The sequence below is a fragment of the Coenobita brevimanus genome, chromosome 112 (assembly GCF_032717465.1).
Source record: "Coenobita brevimanus isolate Jiangsu-jjx chromosome 112, ASM3271746v2, whole genome shotgun sequence".
Taxonomy (NCBI): Eukaryota; Metazoa; Arthropoda; class Malacostraca; order Decapoda; family Coenobitidae; genus Coenobita; species Coenobita brevimanus.
In genome coordinates, this window is record NC_137065.1 from 27,377,842 (window position 1) to 27,402,813 (window position 24,972).

The following is a 24,972-nucleotide window of genomic DNA, read 5'->3' on the forward strand; positions in this document are numbered from 1 at the left end:
AGCTTTTCACAATTACTACTGTACATGTTGTCTGAATTCTCCATCATTATATCCTTTCTTGTTGTCAACATTCCTCTCTTGGTCTGGAAAATTCAGTCTAACATTTTCCTCCTGCTTTCTCTTGGAATCCGGTGTATCCCTTTATCCTTGTTCCACATAAGATTATCACAGTTCCTTTGTTTCTGCTCTTATCTCTATTACTGTTTCATCTATTACAAGATTTCGCACCATTTCCTCTCACAATACATATCTTGTTACATGAAGGTGATACCATTACTTAGACAATGAATTACCCCATTAGTTCTCATATAAATATTTTTAATCCACTGTATTCAGACAGTCTCATGTATTGCTCCATTTGATTTCATACAGACAAATTTTAATTCAGTAATAAAAACAATGATTTTTTTCCCATTACTTCTTCATAACTAGAAGAAGTCCTCTTTCTGTCTACAATTCTCTCACTCTCTCTCTCGTGTGTGTGTGTGTGTGTGTGTGTGTGCTAACTTTATTTATTACTATGTATTTTGTGCATCTGAAAGGTGTATATACGTACCGGTATATCTATCTATCTATATCTATATCTATATCTATATATCGATCTATATATATATATATATATATATCTATATACAATATATATCTATATATATATATATATATATATATATCTACATCTATATCTATCTATCTATCTATATATCTATCTATCTATATATATATATATATATATATATATATATATATATATATAAATATATATGCAGTCCACTGCAGGACCGGCCTATCCCTACCGAAGCAGGGACGATACAGCCAATGTATCTCTACCTAGTGGCTTAGGCTGTCTGGTAGAGATTCGTATGTAGGGTGAGAAGTACTTGTGATGTGATTGTAGTGTTGTAATGGCTTTAGATATGTGTGTGTAGTCTGTGAACCAAGTGTAATCGGCCTGCCTTAAGCCGACTGGGTGCAAGCATACTAGTATGCAACACTGGTTCAACCACAGCACCCCTTATGTCCGCCAAAGCTGTCAGTGGCTCGGTGAACACTTCCCAAAGTTTCAACAACTCTAGTGGGAGGCGAACCCACGTCCGCCAGCGTCTGAAACGCACACTCTACCACAGAGGCTTTATATATATATATATATATTGTTACATAGCCTATGATTTCATCATCCTTTGTGTAATTTTAACGCACAGTATGCTGCATGTTTGATCACGAGCGTGTTCTGCCTCAGTTCCCCCCTTCTACCGTTATAGTAGAGTAAGTCGTTCTCTCTGTTGCTTAGAGCGGGATTATCAGCTCTTTGTCCCCATGGCTTTCATTTGCGCGTCCTCTTACAAGTTGTATCAGGCTCTGCCGGCCCCTATATAATGAGCTCAGTCTCTGCATCATTGCCACTTAGATCTGCTCCTCATTTTGTTCACATCTCTGTCCTCCCCTGTACAGATATTATTGTGAGTGCTCAAGAAATCTCCAACCATCTAGCAGCTGTGTGTAATTTGAGTATAACTGTTGTTGTATTTTTTTTCTTGTACTGTATAGCATAAGTTTAATTTGTAGGCCTAGTGAAGTTTTTGTAATTCGTGTGGGGTTCTTTATGTCAGTCATTTTTGATAATAGTTTGTATCTGTAATTATTTATCTGGCATTCACTGAGTATTATCTGGTATCTCATTTTATCAGGGCTGACTTAGATAAATTTATTCTTGCTAATTTCGTGTTAATAGAGGCTATTGCAGTTAACCATATATTTAACCTGTTTATTTGCCATTACATTATCTTTATGAGTCCTGAATGTTTTGTTGTTAGTTTGAGCATTAAACTTTAACTTGTAATTTTACCTAACTCTTTTGTTTTGAACCTGGAACTTTACGGGACAGTAGTGACTCTTCGTATTCTCACTTCAAGTGTACATTATCTTTCTCTGTTCCGTAACATAAATTTGGCGACCTCATATCAGGATATTCAGGATATTATCATAAGGATATTGTTTGATATTTTGTGACTGTGATATATTCATGATGGCTACTATTTCTACACTTGATGAAGCCAAGGACTTTTTGTCAAATGTGCAAACAGTGTGTGATATAGAAAACAGAACAAAGAATGAACTTAAGCTTGTTGCTCAACAATTGGGAATTGCAGTTCACTCTCATCATTCTAAGGATCAAATTGTTGGCATGATTAATAAAAGCTTGTTTAATGTAACTCCTCCAAATGAGCAAACGCAGATTGAATTAGCTAAGTTACAGCTAGCTCTGCAGGAGGCTCGTGCTAAAGAAGCTGAATTTCAGGCAAATGCTAAGCAGGCGGAATCTCAGGCTCGTATTGAAGAGGCACAGATACAGGCTCAGGCACAAGTTGAACTTGCCAGGATTCAGGCAGACCATGAGTATCGCATGAAACAAGGTGGAACTGGATCATCTAGCTCTGAGGATTTTGATGTGGCTAAAAATGTTAAACTTGTCCCTCCTTTTAATGAATCTGATTTAACAAAGTATTTTCAGTTGTTTGAGAGGGTAGCTACAGGTTTTAATTGGCCTAAGGAGTATTGGCCAGTACTCCTTCAAACTGTTCTCACCGGTAAAGCTCAAGTAACTTATGCATCTTTGCCTCAGGATCAGTCTGATAATTATGATGTAGTTAAGAGCTTGATTCTTAAGGCCTATGAGCTTGTTCCTGAAGCTTATAGAGTAAAATTTAGGACAACTTACAAGCAAGATAAGCAATCCCATGTTGAGTATGCAAAAATCAAAGAAGATCTGTTAGAGCAGTGGTTAAATTCTAAGAATGTGGATTCTGATTTTGACAAATTTAAGCAGATGATTTTGCTGGAGGACTTCAAAAGGTGTATTTATAAAGATGTAAGCCTATATCTTGATGAGAAAAGAATAGATAATTTGTCTGATGCTGCAGTTTTAGCTGATGAGTATGTTCTCACTCACAAGAGATATTCTAGAGAAAAAGGGAAAGCTGAGAGTAAGTACGTTGCCTCTACTCAGAGTACAGGTAACAGGAAAGAGAATAAGGATGATGTTTCTCAGGAAGTAAATACCAGCTTCACCTCTAGATTTCAGAAAAGTAAATGTACTTATTGTAGTAAGCTTGGTCATACTACGGAGAGATGTTTCAGGAGACAGCGTGATGTGAACAAAAAGGAGTCTTTAAATATTCAGTCAATTGGTCTAGTGTCCACTCTTGAGAGTTCCCAGAATGCTTTAACTGAGTTAACTGAACCTGCTTTGAGGGGGTAACTTAAATTCTCATGATGGAGCTCCTCTTTTGAGCAGTAACGTGGGTGACACTCTCAAGAGTTCATGTGCTAATTTCCTGTCTGATGGTTTTGTCAGTCCTCTGGACAGTAATGACAGGAAATCAGTTCAAATATATCGTGATACAGGTGCTTGCCAATCCCTTATGCTGACCAGTGTTCTAGGCTCTAATGTTAATTCCTCTGATGAAACTGTAATCTTACAAGGTGTAGGGAATAATTACTTCTCTGTTCCTCTGTGCAGAGTGAATTTAGAGTCTGGTTTTGTTAATGGTTCTGTTATGGTTGGGTTGGTTGAGACACTCCCAATGTCAGGTGTAACTTTCTTACTTGGAAATGATATTGGTGGAAGTCAAGTGTGTCCAGCTCCTCAGTTGTCTAGTGAGCCAGTGGCTGTGTCCCTGGATTGTGATGTCCCTGATGTGTTCCCTGCATGTGCTGTCACTAGGGCTAAGTCTAAAGTTACTGGTGATTTAGAGGATAATGATGATGATGATGTTATCCTAGCTGACACTTTTCTTGCTAATTTGGACCACTCACCAGATGAGGCAGTACCCCGTAGTGTTGATAATTTGTCTCGTCAAGAGTTGGTTGAGTTGCAGGTTGCTGACCCTGAGTTGAAAAGGGCTAGCTAACTCTGCTTACAGTGAAGAAGAGTCAGCCGGTGCTTCTACTTGTTATTATGTAAAGTCAGGAGTACTTATGAGGAAGTGGAGACCCCCAACAGCATCAGCCGACTGTGAATGGGAGGTTGTACATCAAGTTGTCATCCCTCGTGTTTGTAGGCAGGATATCATTAGAGTGGCTCATGATTCCAGTTTGGCAGGACACCTTGGAGTGAGGAAGACTGTGGCACGCATTTTGAAACACTTCTACTGGCCAGGTATCTTCAGGGATGTTTCCTGGTATTGTAAGTCTTGTCACACCTGTCAAGTTGTGGGAAGTGTAATCAGACCGAAAAGGTTGCACCTCTAGTTCCCATTCCTCCTTTTGAGGCGCCTTTCACCCGTGTGTTGGTGGATATTGTGGGCCCTCTTCCTAAGACTTCTTCAGGATTTTCTTATGTGTTGACCATGATTGATATGGCTACTCGTTATCCTGAAGCCATTCCACTTCGAAACATCTCAGCAAAGAACGTGGTTAAGGAAATGCTGGGGTTCTTCACAAGTTTGGTCTGCCTAAGGAGGTACAGTCCGACCGGGGAAGTAATTTCATGTCAAACGTTTTCAAGCAGTCTCTGAAAGAGTTGGGCATCACCCAGATCACGTCTTCAGCTTACCATCCCCAGACCCAAGGAGCGTTGGAGAGATATCATCAAACACTCAAATCGATGCTCAAGAAATGCTGTTTGGAACATCAGAAAGACTGGGATAAAGGTCTTCCATTCGTTGTGTTTGCTGCAAGAGAATCTCCAAATGAATCACTGGGCTTCTCACCTTTTGAACTACTGTTTGGCCATGAAGTAAGAGGACCCCTTAAGTTACTCAAGGAATGCTGGCTGTCGGAGGAAGATGACGTCAACCTGCTGGAGTATGTGATGAAGTTCAAAGAACGGCTGTCCACTGCTTTACAGCTGGCGAGAGAGAATTTAGGAGCTGCTCAGGAGAAGATGAAGACTTGGTATGACAAGAAGTCCAGGTTACGCCACTTTCAGCCAGGAGATCAGGTTTTGATTCTGCTACCAGTTCATGGGCAACCTCTTCAAGCCAAGTTTAGTGGCCCTTATTTCGTGGAGAAGAAACTCAGTGATGTCAACTATGTCATCGCCACGCCAGATCGTAGAAAGAGCAAGCAACTATGTCACATCAACATGCTAAAGTTATATCACAGGCGGGACGAAAATAATCCAGTCTGCACTGTAGCTGTTCCACCCGAGTCTACAAGTGAAGTTCTCCCATGCAGCATGAGCCTGAGTGATAGTTTGGGAAGAATCCTGATATCATGAATGATCTCCAGACTAAGCTTTCTCATCTACCTCCTAAGGAAAGGCAGGAGTTTTCGGCATTACTGCAGGAGTACCCGCAAGTGTTCCGTGCCACTCCAGGAAGAACCACTGTGTTGATGCATGATGTCGATGTTGGAGACGCAAAGCCAATTAAATTGCCTCCTTACCGTGTGAACCCAGTGAAAGTTCCTCTCATCCAGAAGGAGCTTGGCTACCTGTTGGACCACAAGATGATTGAGCCCTGTCAGAGCGAGTGGAGTTCTCCTGTCACTCTGGTCCCTGAGCCAGGTGGGTCACAGAGGCTTTTGCATTGACTACAGACGTGTTAATCAGATAACCAAAACAGACACTTACCCTCTCCCTCGCGTGGAAGATTGCATAGACAAGATCGGAAAGGCTAGGTACATAAGTAAGTTTGATTTGTTAAAGGGATACTGGCAAGTACCTATGACTGAACGTGCTAGGGAGATCTCATGTTTTGTAACATTAGGAAAGACCTTTGCATGGTCTGTAATGCCTTATACAGATTGTTTTAGAGTAATAAGAAATTTCCTTTGTAAATTTCTTTTTTCTTTGTGGGGAGGTGTTACATAGCCTATGATTTCATCATCCTCTGTGTAATTTTAACGCACAGTATGCTGCATGTTTGATCACGAGCGTGTTCTGCCTCAGTTCCCCCTTCTACCATTATAGTAGAGTAAGTCGTTCTCTCTGTTGCTTAGAGCGGGATTATCAGCTCTTTGTCCCCATGGCTTTCATTTGCGCGTCCTCTTACAAGTTGTATCAGGCTCTGCCGGCCCCTATATAATGAGCTCAGTCTCTGCATCATTGCCACTTAGATCTGCTCCTCATTTTGTTCACATCTCTGTCCTCCCCTGTACAGATATTATTGTGAGTGCTCAAGAAATCTCCAACCATCTAGCAGCTGTGTGTAATTTGAGTATAACTGTTGTTGTATTTTTTCTTGTACTGTATAGCATAAGTTTAATTTGTAGGCCTAGTGAAGTTTTTGTAATTCGTGTGGGGTTCTTTATGTCAGTCATTTTTGATAATAGTTTGTATCTGTAATTATTTATCTGGCATTCACTGAGTATTATCTGGTATCTCATTTTATCAGGGCTGACTTAGATAAATTTATTCTTGCTAATTTCGTGTTAATAGAGGCTATTGCAGTTAACCATATATTTAACCTGTTTATTTGCCATTACATTATCTTTATGAGTCCTGAATGTTTTGTTGTTAGTTTGAGCATTAAACTTTAACTTGTAATTTTACCTAACTCTTTTGTTTTGAACCTGGAACTTTACGGGACAGTAGTGACTCTTCGTATTCTCACTTCAAGTGTACATTATCTTTCTCTGTTCCGTAACAATATATATATATATATATATATATATATATATATATATATATATATATATATATATATTGTTACGTCCCCATCTCACACTCCCACAGGCTCCAAGAGCAGTAGTTCGGTACAGGAGGGATGCTGCCCATTGAGTTGTTCTTTCTACGGTCACCCATTAGGTGTACAGTACATAGGATCAGCTCAGGCGTCGTAAATAATCACTGGCTTCTTTATTTCACTGTCTTTATTTTCCAAGTAATTATGCTTAGTGCTTTCCAACTTCACTGTTTTCACAAGCACTGGAACTATACAAACTTTACTACACTTAATTACACTTAATGTTTGACACCACTGTTTTCACAAGTACCAAAAATATACAATCCTCACTGACACTGGACTGACACTGCACTACACTCAAACTGAAAAGAAGCCAACTGAACTCGAACTAGTCTCTTTCTCATCCTTATATAAGCTTCCTTGCTTCTCCAACATTCTAGGACATGCTAGTCGTGTACCTGGGCCTAGGAACATCAGTTACCAACTCGGAGATAACCAAAACATCCGAGAGTTTTCTTACATTACATAACACTGTAAATTATTTAGCATACTGACTTAAATTACATACATAATTGAACATGGAATCAGCTAAATAAAATATTATACAGAAATAGAACACAAAAATTAATGCATAACTTATGAAACAACTACACTCACAAACAGCAGGCAAATTGGCAACTCTGACTCGTACCTGAACCTACGGTAAAAGTCAAGAAGCTTCTCAACCACCCAGCTGGCAAATCTCGCTTCTTAACACTACCCCCTCCCTAGTCCTTTGTCGTCCAGATAAAACTGCACATTATATACAAACATAAACCTTAATCCTAATGAACAATCTAACTATGCACAAAATAATCCTTCAACTTATCAGGTCTTCTTCTATGCCGCTTCCAACAATGTCCTTGTTCCTCCACACAGTCCACTCCTCCTGGAAGGTCTTGGTTCTCTTCATAATTCACTTCTTCCCTTGGGAAACTGTCACCATCCTCTTGCACTTCAGCTCCATGGTCCTCCTCAAAATCCTCGGCTGTGGGAGAGCACGATTCCTCGGAGACGTCCCAGCTGTACTGTCCTGGCCCATGGTACTGCCACAGACGGGTCACATGCACCATTTTTGGGCAAGAATTCCTACCTCCCCGGATCCGATATGTTACATCTGATAGGCGGTCCAACACAGTGTAAGGCCCGTCCCATGGGCCCTGCAGCTTCGGTGACTGTCCCTTCTCTCTTTGAAGACTGTATAATCAAACTTGGTCACCACCCTTGAAGCTCACCTCACTTGCCTTGGCATCGTACCTGCACTTCATCAGTTCTGAAAACTTGAGGGTTCCTCTCACTTGATGATGTACCTCAGCCAGCCTTTCCTGAAGGTGCTTCGCATAGCCGGTGGTCTCTGTAGGCAGCTCTTCACCAGGAGGTCTTCCCATTAAGAAGTCAACTGGTAAACATAACTCATGGCCCAGCATCAGTTTTGCAGGAATGTAGCCGGTAAACTTATGGGATGCAGACTGATATGCCATCAGCAGTGCAGGTAATATCTGGTCCCATTCTGTTTATCCATATACGCAGTACTTAGCCAGTTCTTGTCCCAGGGTCCAGTTGCATTTCTCCATCATCCCATCTGACTGTGGCCTTAATGGAGTTGTCCTCGTCGATCCCCAATAACTTGCAGCACTCACGGAAGACAGCAGACTCGAAGTTTCTACCCTGGTCTGAATGTAGCTCTTGTGGCATCCCAAAACAACAGAAAAACTGGTCAACCAACACCTGAGCAATAGTCGCAGCCTCTTGATTGGGGATAGCATAGGCTTCTGGACACTTTGTGAAGTATTCCATGGTGACACATATATACTGGTTTCCTCTTTCAGTGAGTGACAGAGGTTCAGCAGTGTCCACCACGACTCTTTCCATCGGTGCACCAACTTGGTACAGCTGGAGAGGGGCACAACCACGTTTCTTGGGTCTCTTCTTGCCACGACACACATCACAGGCCCGACACCACTCTTCAACATCCTGATGCATTCCAATCCAGTAGAATCTCTGTTGCAGCCAGCTTAGGGTTTTCTTCACTCCCAGCTGCCCACTAGTGATCTGGTTATGGGACCCATCCAAGATCTCAGACCTAATCCTCTTCGGAACCACTGGTTGACAATACTTGCCATTGGGTGTTTCTCACTGATACTCCAGCAGTCTGTTGTTCAAATGAAGAAGGTCCCACTGACTCCAGTAGCTCATGCTCCCAGGGCATAACCTGGAAACTTTTTCCCAATGTGGTCACACTGTACTCTGCTGCAGCACTCTGGCACTGGTTGTAAATCTGCATCCTCCATCTCCATCCTCTTCAGGTCTTCTCCATCTGATGTTGGCCCTGTCACAACAGTATGGTGGCATTTGTTGCCAAAATTCCCATTCGTATTACACTGTTTACCGTCTGTTCTTCCGTTTTCTTGCACACTATTCATCAAGGTTCTCCTGCATTTCCTCAGTGGTGGGGCTTCTTGGGAAAATCTGGCTAGTTGTTGCCTCTCATCACCAGCCTTCACAAATTTACTCTCAGTCTTCTCAACTGAACACTCATAGCTGAAGTGTCCCACCTCACCACATGTCCAACACCCATTTGTTGCAATCTGAGATTTCCTTGGACTGTTCCGTTCTTGTTCCTTCTGCCATTTGTAACAATCCACCTTCTTGTGTCCCAGCTTCCTGCAGAACCAGCAACCTCCTCTGATCTTCTGTTCTCTCTTCCACTTGTTGGAATCCACTATCCGATGTCCTGGCTTTTCACCCTACCAGCACCTTCCTTCAAAATTTTCCACTTCCTGTACATGTGCCTTCCTTGTCCTGAATCCTGCACTACAACCTGCCTGAAAAGTGGACGTACCGGACCTGACACAGGACTCAAACTCTAGAGCCCTGGCTAATGCTTCTTGCATGCTTCTGCGTTGTGCCTGCTTCACTTGCATTTTCAACTCTGCACACACACGAGACATGAGACATGCAGGACGTACTACACATTGCTCTGCGATTAGACAATCTCGGCCACAAATGGACATACCTAAATAGTATCTTTATATGAGTCAGGCTATGTACTAGGTTCAACTAAATGGTGTTCTAATTAAAAGGGGAAGTTTAAGCAAAAGTGTTGTTCCAATAACAGAATACAACAAAGTATTACAGATGTGCCAAACAAACGAATATGCTGTTTAGTGTTTACCGTATTGTTTGCAGCGTACAGGAATGCAAAACTGTCAGTAGAATCTTTCTCTTGGTACCAAAAGATGACCACCATCTTTAGTAATGGAAATTTGGAAAAGAAAAGGGATAAATGTAGAAAGCAGGACGATGATTTCTACCAGGAACTGGTTGAAATGGAGAAGTACAATAAGCTGGTAGAACGGGTAGACAGATTAGAGAAGGCATTTCAGAGTGAACTGGATGAAATTAAGATGCAATTACACATGCAGAAGGAGGAAAATGAAAAATTAGTAAAGGAAGTTAACAAGAAAGACACAACAATAGATGAGCTGTTAGTTGAGGTGGGTTTACTTAGAAGGAAGATAAGTGAAATGGGAAGCAGTTTCAGTCACAAGACTATTATGGAAGAGTTTGGAAATGATACAGAAACAATAAGGTAAACAAGCACTTTGATAGATCATAGCAGTGATACTGAGAAGATAACTCAGGTGAATGAAGTGATGAAAAGCTACAAGAACGATGTGGAAACCAGATATACTGAAATGGTGAAAGTAAAGAAAGAATTAGAAACAAGAGTCGAATAAAAGATCATCAAAAAAGACATGAAGAAAATAATCCAGAACAATCCAAAACTGGTGAAAGATTCAGCAGATATCAATAAATCTGTAGTAATCACTGGTATAGAGGAGGAAGAAATAAAAAACAAGATTTTGAGAGACAAAAAGGGGATGGAAAATTTAATGAGCATATTGATGAAAGTATCAGAGGAAATCTATAGTAAAGACATAAAGGAACAAAAAAGGCTAGGGAAATTTGAGAGAAATAAGTCAAAGCCTCTTAAAGTAACCTTTCAGAGTGTAAACAATGTGGAGGAGATACTAAAAAATACCAACAGACTTACGGAAAAAGAGGAAATAAAAAAATGTATGGATAAAAAATGCTAAACTCAAGAGGAACTAGGATTACTAAAAGAAAAGAGGAAGGAGGCAAAAACAAAGAATGAGGAGAGATCAGAGGAAGAGAAGAACACATTTTTTTTTTTTACAAAGTAATTGGATTGCAGGTACGAAAGTGGTACATAAACAGGAGGGAATAAAAAGGAGGAATGTAGTAGACCCAAGTTATGACACGTATGTAAACAAGATGATTAAGCTGATATACACTAATCTAGATGGAATGCTATCTAAATTATTAGAAATTAATGGCTAGTGCAAAGAAAAAGAACCACAAATTATTTGCCTAACTGAAACAAAATTAACACCAAGGATATCAAATGATAACCTAAATCTAGAGGAATACGATATATGGAGAAGAGATAGGAACTTAAAAAAAAAAAAAAAAGGAGGAATTGTAATATTAACAAAGAAAAATCTAAAAGTCAAAGAAATAGAACTAGATATACCCTCACAAGTAGAACCGATTGCAGTAGAGATTAATACATCTGAAGGGAAAGTACTTTAACTGTGGCAAATTTATACATGCCACCCAAATCTAACACATGGGAACAAGGTGAATATGAAGACCTGGCAGAGAGTACAAATCAAAGTTTAAGAGGAGAAACCTAAAAGAATTATACTAACTGGAGATTTCAATACAAATATAAATTGGAATACTGTAGATGTAAAAAGCCAGGAAAGCTGTTGGGACCAAAAACTCCTGGACCTTGTACAGTTTTCCCTAACACAACATGTAAAGGAAAGCACCTGAAAAAGAAGACGATGTACCATTAGTACTAGATCTTATATTTATTAGGAAAGGGAATGATATTGACAGTATTATGTGACACCCTCCATTCGGCAAAAGCGACCATGCAGTATTAAATTCCAACTTCAGGATTGCATATGACATAGTTAACAGTTAACAAGAGTTACAAAAAGAGCCTTAACTATAAAAAGGGCAACTATCGTGACCTAAAAAAATACTTCTTAGAAACAGATTAGGAAAAAGAGCTTAGAGGACAAGAATAAAATGTCCATATAGAATATTCTGTGAACTTTATGAAACAGGAATCCAAAATTACATCCTTCAGCACAAAGAAACAGAAATGAAAAAAAAAAATTGTTTCATAAAGAATGTAAAAAAATCAAAAGAAAAAAAGAGACTTGTTGTGGAATAGATGCGGAAGACACAATAGTGACAGGGCATAAAACAACTATAAACAGGCAAGAAACGAATACACAAGAATAAGGACAGAAGCCCACAAACAGTTTCAGGAGGACATCATAAATAAAAGTAGTGATCAACCAAAGCTATTTTACAGCTATATCCAAAGCAAAACCTAAATAAAAGATACAATCCATTACGGATGAAGGGATCATCTATACACAAGAGAAAGACATTTGTGAAGCACTAAATAAGAATGTCCAATCAGTGTTTACAAAAGAAAATAATTTTGAGAGGGATGATATGGAACATGCATGCCCAAACATATTACCAGATGTACAAATATCAGAAAAAGAAATACATGAGGAGTTATGCAAATTAGACAAAGGAGAAGCAAATGGTCCCGACGAAATTTCATGTTGGGTGCTACATGAATGTGCAAAAGAGTTAAGTAGACCATTATCTTTAATATTCAAGGAATCCTTGGGTCAAGGTAAACTACCTGATATTTGGAAGAAAGCAAACATTCCTCCCTTATTCAAGAAAGGGAATAGACAAAATCAACTCAGTTACCGACCAGTATCACTAACCAGTGTTGCAAGTAAGGTACTGGAAAAGCTGATAAGAAAAGTTTGGGTAAAGCTTCTAGAAGAACACAATATGATAACAGAATGCAATCTGGTTTCAGACAGGGAAAATCATGTGTTACTAATCTATCAAACTATATGACGGAGTTGCAGAAATGTTACAGAAAAGAGAAGGGTGGGTGGACAGTATCCATCTAGATTTCAAGAAAGCATTTGAGAGAGTACCGCACCAAAGACTTTTACGGAAACTGTACCACAAAGGAGGAATCTAAGACAAACTGTACTGTTGGATGCAAGATTTTCTCAGAAAAAGGGAATTGAGAACAGTACTAAGGGGAAATTACTCATAATGGAGGGAAGTGACTAGTGGAGTTCCACAGGGCTCAGTGTTGCCACCTATTATGTTTTTAGTATATATCAATGACACAGATAATAACACTGGAAATGAAAGCTATCTAAGTATATATGGAAAAATACAAAGGAGAATTACTAACACAGACTGTTTTAAAGAGCTACAAGAAGAATTAAATAAGCTTCTTGCATGGAGTGATACATGGCAAACGGAATTCAATGTGGACAAGTGTCATGTAATCAAGTATAGTAAAAGTGGGAAAAGACCAGATTGAGATTATAAGTTAGGAAGTAAAACCCTACACATATCAGAAAGAGAGAAGGACGTAGGTATGATTATCAATAACAAACTATGTCCAGCTGACCACATCAGTGAGAAGGTACAGAACATGTATACAGTGCTTGCAAATATGAGAACAGCATTCACATACATAAATGAAGACATACTGGGGAAGATAATAACATCATTTATCAGACCAATGCTGGAGTATGCATCAGTAGTCTGGAATTCTCATCTAAAAAAACACAGAGATAAGATTGAAAAATTCAAAGGGCCACTACAAGATTGGTACCAAGTTTATGGGATCTAAGCTACGAAATAAGACAAGAAAAACTGAACTTGTCAACAGTACAGGAGAGAAGGAAAAGAGGAGACATAATTATTCTATATAAATGCATATCAGGGAAGGAGAAAATAGACATCAATGAAAATATAACCTATGGGGATGCATCAGCAAAAGGACACTGCAAAAATTTAATAAAAAGAGAGGCGATAAAGACATAAGGAAATTTAGTTTCCCAAATAGGGCATCTGATCAGTGGAATGCACTACCGAATGAAACAGTGTGTACCAAAACAATTCATAAATTTAAGGAGATGTATGATGAAAATGGTTTAAGATACGGTACAGTACAAGCTTGACTCATTCCTGTAAAGATACAATTAGGTAAGAACAATTAGGTAAGAATTATCAAGAGGATCGGTGAACTGGTCCATCAGAAGAATAGCCAACAGATTAGGTGCAGCTCCAGGGTATGCCTTGTATGCCATACTCTCCACGTCATGAGCATGCTGCTGCAGGGATTCTCCTCGAGCCCATACACGGCTCAGGAATCTTGCTCTGTAAACTTCAGGCTGGTACATGGTTCCATATCTGCGCTGCAGCATTTCTACTAGAGACTGATAATTGTTCCTCTGCATCACTGACATCTGGCCCAGAATTTCCATTGCTGCACCCTTAAGGCTAGTAGCAAGCTGCACTGTCCCCTGCCTATCATCCCAACCATTCTGATCCGCAAGTAATTCAGATTGTGCACGGTAAGCTTCCCAAGATACTCTACCATCAAATTCCTGAGGATTATAGCCATGCACTTCACTGGTATGGGGCTTAAAAACTGGGGTATCATGATTAAGTCCAGGAGTTTAATCTCCTACATTCTGATTATTCAACCCTGTATTGCTATCTTTAAATGCTTGGGATCCGTCAAGATTCACCATACACTGTCCATTCTTATCATATGCTCCCTGTGCACTAGCCTGAGGCTCAGCAGTGCAATATTTCTCTGCAGCCTCAATTTTCTCACTAATTATCTTTACCTGGTCGACTACATGCTTCAACTGACTCTCTACATGCTGTCTGCACTCCATCACCATCCTCTCATTGTCTTCAACTGGTCGTCTACATGCTTCAGTTGGTCGTCTACACGCTGTCTGCACTCCATCACATTATTGCTTACCTTATACTTCTGTTGCTGTAGCTTGGCATCTACTTCCTCCTTAAGCTGTTGCTGTTCTTCCTTCATTTCCCTCATGAATGCATCTAGCTGTCCTTGCACCCTCACTTGTACTTCCCTCTGTTGCTCCTGTAATGCCTCCTGAAGATGTTCTTATTGTTTTTGCTTTTCCCTGCTCTGTGCCTGCAGTTGTTCTTTGATTTCGTTTCTGAGCTCTTTCTGCTCTTCACTTTCGGCCTGTAATTGTTCTTGGAGTTCTTTTTTCTGTGCCAGTAATTGTTCTTTGAGGACTTTCTGTCCTTCATTCTGTGCCTGTAGTCTTTCATTCTGTCCTTGTAGTTGGACACATTGTGCTTGTTATTGGACACTTTGTGCCTGTAATTGCTTCACAATTGTCGCCAGGGACATTTCCCCCTCCTGCCCAGCTCGAGACGTTGTCCACACACCTGCTTCCCTGTCGAAGGTTAGACTCAAATTATCCACACTCATGACACCAGTGTTACGCCCCCGTCCCACACTGCAACAGGCTCCAACAGTAGCAGTTCAGTACAGGAAGAACGTTGCCCAGTGAGTTGATCTTCCTACGGTCAGCCTTTAGGATCAGCTCGGGCATCATAAATAAACACTGGCTTCTTAAATTCACTGTCTTTATTTTCCAAGTAATTACACTTAGTACTTTCCAACTTCACATCACTGTTTTCACAAACACTGGAGCAATACAAACTTTACTAACTGCAATTACACTTAATGTTTGACACCGCTATTTTCACAAGTACCGAAAATATACAATCCTCACTGACACTGCACTGACAGTGCACTACACTCAAACTGAACAGAAACCAACTGAACTCGAACTAGTCTCTTCCCCATCATTACATAAGCTTCCTTGCTTCTCCAACAATCTAGGACATGCTAGTCCTGTATCTACCACTAGCTACAACAGTTACCAACTCGGAGACAAATAAAACATGCCAGAGTTTTCTTACATTACTTAACTCTCTAAATTATTTAGCATACTGATTTAAATTACATTACGTAATTTAATAAGGAATCACATAAATAAAACATTATACAGAAAAAGAGCACAAAAATTAATGCATAACTTACGAAACAACTACGCTCACAAACAGCAGGCAAACTGGGAACTCTGACTCATACCGGAACCTACAGTAAACATCGAGAAGCTTCTCGACCACCCACCTGGCAAATCTCGCTTCTTAACAATATACAGTAACCTCTCAAAAAACGCGAGGGTTAGGTTCCTTGAGAGGCCGCTTTAGTTAAAAAAGTGTTTTTTAAACATAATTTTCCCATAAGAAACAATGGTAATACTGGGGGTTACGTTCCTGGACTCTGGGAAAGTCTACCCATTTGGGGAGTTATTCTACTCCAAACTTAAAAGCAACAATATTAATTTTGAAGGAAAATCCACGTAAAAAACAAGAACAGTATATTTGGGGAAAAATAAACAACATTTAAGCCCTAGTTAGGCCGAAGCGTTGCTTACTTCTCCCTAAATACATACTGTTTTCATTTTTTACGTGGATTTTCTTTCGATTCTGCTTCATTTACGGCATTGTGAAAGTTACTCAACATTATTACTGCTTTTTGTAGGTCATAAAAACACTACAGTAAAAGCAACATTTTCATTACAGAAAGTAGGTCACAAACAATAACATCACACAGCCTCACTTCATCTATGCATCACTCGTCGTCTGCTGCTGTCCCTCCTCATCCCGGTACTCCACCTCCCGCTGCTCCCCACTCTAAATTTGTTGTCCCTCCTTGCTATGCTGTCCTTCCTCTTCCTCTTCCTCTGACTCCCGTGCTACTGGTGATGAAGATAACTCCCTTAAGTTTTCTGTTTTCTTCATAAAGAACTGCTCTATCTTGGTGTGAGTGGTTTTCTTCTTTCTGTTCAGCAGCATCAAGTTGTAACAATTTAGATCTGCCATCACTTTCCTGGCCAAATTTTGTCCGATAATGAGCCAAATTGCTCAGAATGGGGCCAAACTTCATTTTCGAATATTATAGTTTGAATAAAACCAGTTTAAGCAACAGACAAATAAAAATTGTATTTATGCATAAACTGCCACACACTGTCTATCAGCTCGGGACTGTTCAAAGCGCACGTGGCTAATTTGAAACCATCACGTACGTGTAAAGTCGCGTTAAATCGAGAAACCCTTTTTAGTTAAACATATCTCCTTAAATATTTGTTCGTGTTAAAACGAAAGCGCGTTTTTTAAACTCGTGTTAGTTGAGAGGTTACTGTATACATACATATATATATATATATATATATATATATATATATATATATATATATATATATATATATATGAAATGGATAAGTTATGCAAAGGATAATCTCAAAGTCCATCACCAGAGTTCTTTATTATGACTAGATGGAATACAGTTGCCCTGGATGTCGGTCTGGTATGAACTGCCAAAGAACATGGCCCGCTCCTAGCCCTAGGTTTCAAAAGATGCTACATAATCAAAATCTAAGCAGTAGCGAGACCTAAGTCAGCGAAATCAGTTATAGAACCCTTCTCACAGCTACACGTAGTTACATGTAGCTATATATTACCCACATTAACATTTACATAAGAATAAACAAGGTTGGCAGTTGATGAGAAATCATTAGTAACAATTTCCTCGGTATAACTAAAGGTTGTGTCTCCTGACACAATGGGATAATTCATAGATAACGAGTATAGTTACCTCGGGAATGAAGGTAGAATTGAGTAAATACTACGAACAGATAAAAAATGTGTCTAGGTTACTAATCACAGATGAATACAATGAATATTGTAAAATAAGGAAGGTATGTGTTGCAATGTAAATAGTTGGCTTATGTAAGATAAAAGAAAATAATAATTACAATACAAACAATAAAATAAGTGTTTTGGATGGTATGAGAAAAGTGCAAAATATTAGTAACAATTTATCACCGCTGATGGAAATAATCGGGGAATTAAGTAGTACTGTATATATATATATATATATATATATATATATATATATATATATATATATATATATATATATATATATATATATATATATATATATATAGGAGAAAATAATAATGATAATAAGAAACAGGCAGGTTTGATATACATAGAATAACATTGTCCAAAATGAAGTGAAAGTAGCAGTAACATGGATATTTGACAATGTACTGTGTCCTCAACATTTGTGTCCTCAAACGCACATCATGACCTCATAAGTGAAGTTCGTCGTGTTGGAAGTTCATGATGATACATATGATAGTAATGCACAAGAGAATTACACACAACTGTTTTCATGAGGACCTTCAGGAGTTGCAATAGCAATGAATCATAACCACAAAAAATGTTCAATCTATTAATTTTGTGTCTCCACGATTTCACACAATGTGGCTTGTATTATATATTCCTTTTTTTTTTTTTTTTTTTTTTATCAAAAGCATTGTAGAATGTAGATGAAATGAGTTGTAGCCTTTTCAAGACATATGTTCTCTCTGTTTTATCATTATAGCATAAATCACTATATCGGACAATTTTTCTTGTGTCCTTCATAATCTTAAATGATTTATCTGTATTATCGTGTCAATATTTTGTTTTCAACTGACATCATTTTCTGTTGTTAAGTATTTGGTTCCAGTTTCTTTTCATTTCATATACTAACACTCATTTCAATAAGTTCTACCAGTTTCAAAGTTCTTTGGTGGTTGTACTACTCTTAACGCAACTCAGTATTCATGTAATCATATGTACTTTTGATTACTTCCTCAATGATACAACACCAGTATTTATAATAATTTCATATGTCTAAGAAAAAGTAGGATAATGACTACGCGTAGTGAAGGAAGCGACAGTCGTAACAGTTTTAGTGATTAGCAAACATTGTCACAATTTATGGAAATGCTGGCAAGATTATGTGTGTGTGTGTCATGATACACATAACAGCGGGTTATATACTGTAAAGTACAACAGAATTCGGAGAGAGTACCAGTTTAGAAAAACTGAACATTGTTCACAGAATTAATCAGTTGTCCATTCGTCTTAACGCAAATCAATAGTATTTTCTTTTAATGTATTCTTTATGCACCTTAATGTCACCTGGCATGTTTACTGAAGAAAGTTACATTTAAGTACTTTTCAATGCTTCGGTGTTTTATCTGTTAACATAAATTCATTAGGTCGTAAACTTTTTTTTTATATAATTAATACAACAATAGAGAGAAGGCATAATTACTGAGTAAAAATCCTGGCAGAGTGATTATGATAAGGAGTACAAAATGAGAACTCAAAAGAAACTGACTACGGAAATGAAATATCTGGATTATCGTATATATACAAGGAACACTATAAGAAGGAAGATATTAAAGAAAGGCACGGAAGAAGAATGAAGGAGATCAAACGGGTTATACTGTGAAGTGGCTTATAGTTGTGAGACAAAAGGCGACTTTAGAGTACAGAATAATGTATTAGGTGTGTCACTGAGAGGAATAAGGAATGGAATTTTCTGGAAGAGGTGAGAACGACTGCTAAACGAACAGGAATATGACAATAATGGAACAAAAGAACAAAGAAATAGAATTTAGAGTAATGTGAGAGTAAGCCAAGTGTGAAAATAGATGAAACTTGACTTTGGAACAAGGTCTATGGTAATATGACAACTGATAATGTCCTGATTTGTAACATAAATTATTTCTGTGATAACACCGAATTTATCACATTCTAAGGACTGCAGTTATTTCAGTCATATTTGTAGCAGTACTACCTATTTACACGCGTGTAATAATATATCTGATAATACTAGCTAGTAAAAAAGATGTAATCAAGGTTGCCTACACTCTACACAATGTCATATATATATATAAAGCTAAATTAATGGCCAGATCGAAGAGATCATCATGAAGAGGACATGGTTGTGACTGCATGAGACCACTGATGTTACTGGGGTGACAGACTAGAACAGTGATTCCCAACCTTTACACCTTGGGGGAACCCCTGTAATAATTTTTCCTATTCCACGGAACCCCTATATATGGTATACTAATAAACGGGTGTCTTCTTAAGCGCAGTAACCCCTGTTCACCTAACAGAGAATAGGTACGGGACGTAAATAGAGAAGTTGTGACATAATCCGGCAGAAGCTGGAGGCTAGGAATCCTACCCTCCTGTATGTGTATGTGGTGTTACGGGAGCGGAAGGCCAACAGCCATGCCATCCCGTGTGTGTGTATTGTGTGCTTCCTATGAAAGACCAGAAATGGTCTACGCCACACCCTGCATGAAGGGTAAAACAGGCGAGGTATATATATAAAAAGTTTTTTTTTTTAAGAAAAATTCTTGAGCAACATCATGTGAAATCTGCAATTACATCACAAGAGAGTTCACACTAATACGTCAATAGAGTTAAAACTTACTTACCTTCAGTGTGACACTTGGGCTTGTTTCTCTTTGCTTATCTGTGAAATTCTTGGCCGAATTTTTGATAGACACACGCGCAGTTCTTCCTCGACAGAAGACGATTTCTTGATTTGCTTTTAATGACGGTCAGGCATGAGAAAGCTTGTTCACAGAGGTAAGAAGTTGAAAACTGGAGTAAAACATCCAATGCTTTCCCTGAGATGACAGGGTACTCCTGCTTTGCTGAAATCCAAAACTTGTCAAGTGATACTTCATTAAATTTCATTTTCAAAGTTCGATCGCATTGTAGTTCACTCAGTTCTTCCTCTTCTTGCAGACCAAGTAGGTTTTCTGTACTTGGTGAGAACTCAGTGAAGGGGTTTCTCACCCAGTCATACGTATCTGATGACAGGGAGGGGAAGTATTTATGAAGCTTTTCTGACAGTGATTCCAAATGACTTGTAATTAATGGAATGACATTTTAATATTCAGTCTGAGTTTGGACTTGAAGTAGGAGTGGAAACATTTCGATGTTTCCTCTTGAAAGGTGCTTTTTCCAAACAGCGAGTTTATTCTTTCATGCAAGAAGCTTGTCTGTGGAAGTCAGAATGTTTTCCTTCACACCCTGCATGCTGTTGTTCAAGTTATTTAAATGCTGATAAATATCTGCTAAATATGCTAGTTTCATTTGCCAGTTTGTAGATTCAAGACATTCACAGAAACTGGCTTTATTATTCTCTTTGAAGAAAAGCAGCACTTCCTGTCTTAGCTCGAATACCCTTGTCAAAACTTTACCTCTTGAAAGCCATCGAGACTGTGTGTGCAGGAGAAGTGTCACGTGATCTTTTTGCATGTTTTCACACAACCTTACAAACATGCGAGACTTCAGAGGGCGCTGCTTTATGAAGTTGACCATGTTCACAGTTGTATCAAGGACTTGTTTTAAATCATCCCCAATAGTTTTTGAAACCAGAACTTCTCGGTGGAGAAAGCAGTGAGTTGTTATGACTTCAGGGTTTTTTTCTTTCACGCATGATACAAAGCCTTGTACTGAGCCAACCATTGAGGGAGCACCAGCAGTGCAGATCCCAACGCATCGGTTCCATGACAAATCACAAGATTCCAGGTAAGAAGACAAGATGTTGAAAATGTCGTGGCCTTTGGTAGTTTCTGGCAGTTCTTTACAGCAAAAATAATTTTCCATTATTTCACCTTCATTTTCAAATCGCACAAATGCCAGCAGCTGAGCTTTACCAGTTATATCAGTTGTCTCATCTACTTGGAGAGCAAAGTTGTTATTTTGCAGTTTTTCAGACAAAATACCAGAAATATTGTTGGACAGGTCATCCACACGCCTACTGATTGTATTATCAGAAACAGGAACCTTGCTTATTTCACTTTCAGCTTCTTCACCTAGCATTGTTTTCACAATTATTTTGCAAGCAGGCATTATTAGGCTTTCTGCAATAGTGTGACTTTTCATTTTCTTGGCAACTAGCTCAGCCACTAAATAGCTTGCTTCTTGTGCCTTATCACTGATGGTTACCTTCTTTTCAAAAACTTTTCTTTGTTTCTGCTGTGAATCCAAGAGCCTTCGAAAATAATCCACAGTTTTATTTGACAAGTGGCTGTGATTAGTAGTGAAGTGTCGCTTTAACTTGGCTGGGGCCATAGCTGTGTTAGCGAGCTTTTTCCCACAAACAATGCACAAAGGAAGTGGACAGTTTTCTTCTCCAGTCCATGTAAAGCCAATGGCCAGATAACTGTCATTGTAAAGGCGACTTTTTTTAACATGACTCACTTTTCCTTTACTCGTACTTAGCTGTGGTATTTGTGATTCTTCGTCACTGTCCTCCTCTCCACTGACATGCTTTCTTTTCAAATATTTCAACATGCTTCAGTCTTTAAAATCCGTGTCAAACTAATCTTAAGTGGTGAGCTTAATTAACACAACGTTTCACTCGGTTGCGCTGCTCAAAACTGACTGAAGGAAGATGTGTGAACGGGTGGACTGGGGCTCGTGACACGTATAGTACTCTTACGGGTTGAGTCTCCCTCCTACCCAACCCCCGTGTTGCCAAACTTGAGGCGTAGCAATGAAGGGTGTATCCCGCACCAGCAATGACGCTATCTTTTTTTTTTTTTCTTAGTTGTACGCATATTATTTGCTCTCATGACTATATACATGGTACTACCTGACACGTACGAGTATGTTGGTGTCTTGAAAGTGTTTGTAACGTGTTGTTGAGTAGGAATTATGAATTATGAATTAAGATCACAGTCATTTTGTAACAGCACATCAATATTTTACGGGTTTCTTGCGGAACCCCTGGTGATGGTAGGCGGAACCCCAGGGTTCCGCGGAACCCCGGTTGGGAATCACTGGACTAGAAACTGGAGATTTTGATGCCGAACATAACTTGGAACGAGAGTTATTAACAGCAGGGGACAGTATCAGTGTCTCTGAGTGAGAAGGGGAATTGAAGAAGTGTCAGAAGAAAGAATGAAAGAAAAAGGAGCATTTGCTGGTTGAGAAGAAGAAGAGGCATTTCCAATTGATTTCTACAGTGGTGCTTCCTCCAACACTGTGCCTCTCGGGGTATGCATAAGGTTATTGGCATTCGCCCGTTCGTTCTCGTCGTTAGACTGATTCGTTATTTCAAATTTGTTACCCTTATGAGTGATGACTCGGAAAGGGCCTAGGATTTAACTGTCAAATTTTGATGCATGCTCGTGGTCCAGGGCAAAAACTAAGTCACCTACTTGGATGGTAACATTGGAGGCAGCTGCTTGTTGCTTACCATTTCTGCATTGGAGAGGGCCAATATTTATCTTGAATGTAATTATGAATTTTCTGAAAAGTTGAGAAGTGAACTTTGACAATCATCATGACTGTAGACTGGATCTAACTTAGATAGTAACAAAGAATAAGGTAGCTTCTTGTCAAAGTCAAAGATGTTAAAGAATGGAGTAAGCTATTACCAATTGATTTATTCAGTGGCCCAATAATTGATGAAGCTACCTGCAGAATCCACTCATCCCACGTGGGACTCGGATCTCCCACCATGTGATGCAGGCATTCTACTATCTTTCTATTCTGGCGTTCCACGAAGCCATTAGAGGTTGAATGATGGACAACAGCATTACACTTGCTAATGCCATAGTGACAGCAAATTATTTCTAGTACTGAATTGTTGAACGCTTACCCGTTATCTGTTAGAAAAACTTCTGTACCTAGGACCATCTAGACTTTGGCAAACTGTCTTCCTTGATCTTTTGAAATTATCAAGAACAGAATCTGGCTTCGTTTATCTATTAGTGGCAGTCGATCATTTCTCCAGGTTCGTGACATCGACTTCATTGCAGACAAACCTGCTAATTCAGGTGCCCATGCTTTTGTTAATTAAGTCATTTGTCCTTTCACAACTCCAGAAGTTATTCAAACAGATAACAGGTCATGATGATGACGGTACTGGGTATTGCAATATGGGTGCAGGTCGATCAGTAGTTCCTTTATTATGGGCACAAGATAGACATGCATCACACTGAGCTTCTACATCCTTTTGCAAAGTGGGCCAGCAATATGAAAAACGTGCCTGTCGTAAGCTTCTGTCCTTACCCGAGTGTGATGCTTGATTGGCATCCTGGATTAACCCGCTGCATCCCAGGAGATTTTTCACCAATACCCCCCCTCCCCCCCAATCCCGGCAGATTTTCATTTTTTTTTTTTTTTTGGCTAAAACCTCCGCTTTTTATGAGAAACATCGAAAATTCAGAGAGAAAGTGCTCAGTTGAGTTTAGAAATACCAAATACATATAACAGTACCCCCACATTGGTACCGTGTTCTCTCAGGCCAGGCTCCAGAGATGACGTTTTCTTGGGAGGGGTAATTATTCCAAACCACTCATAATATGTAAATATTTATTTATTTGGTACGAATTTATAAGTAGTACAAAAGTATATTAGTTTTCACACAATAATATAGGCGATATAAGTGTTGTTCACTCACGAAAAACATCAACATATGGCACCCTCCTTTATGATGTTACCGCCTCATCACTTCTGGTTGTTTCTTCCTCTGGCATCTTTCTTCCATTGTCCTCTACCTCGGGAATCACTTTTGCCTTGAATTTCGTCATTGGAGAGACCATGGTGTGACATGTCTATACTGGCCAGGCCACTGCTAACTGGTGAGTTGTCAAGAAAATGGCGTACGGGGGGCAGGGGGGTCAGGTGGGACCAGGCATTATCCCCACCTGGCATTGGGTAGAGGAAGGTCTCCCACATATGCCTACCAAATATTGCCCGTGAAACTTGAAAAATATGCAAATGACGGACCTCACAATTGCAAAACACATGGATACGTTGTTGGACGTCACTGTGACAAAACGTGGCAACGTATCCATATGTCGTTGGGATGCCTCAGGTTAAATGAAGGGCAGCAGGAATTATGTCATTTGGAATGACTAGTTGTCTAACTTCACAACAAGGCATATTGCTACCTGTGAGTACCGCCTTCTTGTAGACTAAGTCATTAGAGAGGAAGAAATCAAATGGAGGAACTGGTAACTCTGGAAAGGAAGAATCATCACCAGACTCAGGAAAGTGTATGAGCTGAGACCATAGGGAGTTAAACCACTGAAATCCATGGAATGTTTCATAACTGAATGCCAAATTTACATCACAACCAGTCGAGACTGTGGCAACATAACGAGAAAGAGCATCTGCCACAATGTTTGCTTTCCAGGAACGTATTCAAATGGTGGATAATTGTCATTAACAGTAACTGCCCAGCGTGCAAGGTGACCAGAAAGATCACGTCCTCGAAACAGGTCAAAAAGGATGATGGTCTGTCTGGTTAAGAACAGGGTAATCATAGATGATGTCACGGAAATGTTCTAGTGACCATACCAAGTAGAAGGGTTCCCAACGAGTTACACTGTAATTCTCTTCTGCAAAGTTTAACACTCAA

The 24,972-nt window shown here is 39.3% G+C and overlaps 1 protein-coding gene across 1 annotated transcript in view; it reads right to left on the reverse strand.

The window, feature by feature from the left end:
• The window catches only part of LOC145418140 (zinc finger BED domain-containing protein 5-like), a 44,778-nt gene extending 23,107 nt beyond the window's left edge, over positions 1–21,671 (reverse strand). The window contains exon 1 of the mRNA XM_080286663.1: positions 20,871–21,671. Coding sequence (XP_080142789.1) covers positions 20,871–21,671 — 801 coding nt within the window. The remainder of the gene's footprint in view (positions 1–20,870) is intronic.
• Positions 21,672–24,972: the final 3,301 nt, after the last annotated feature.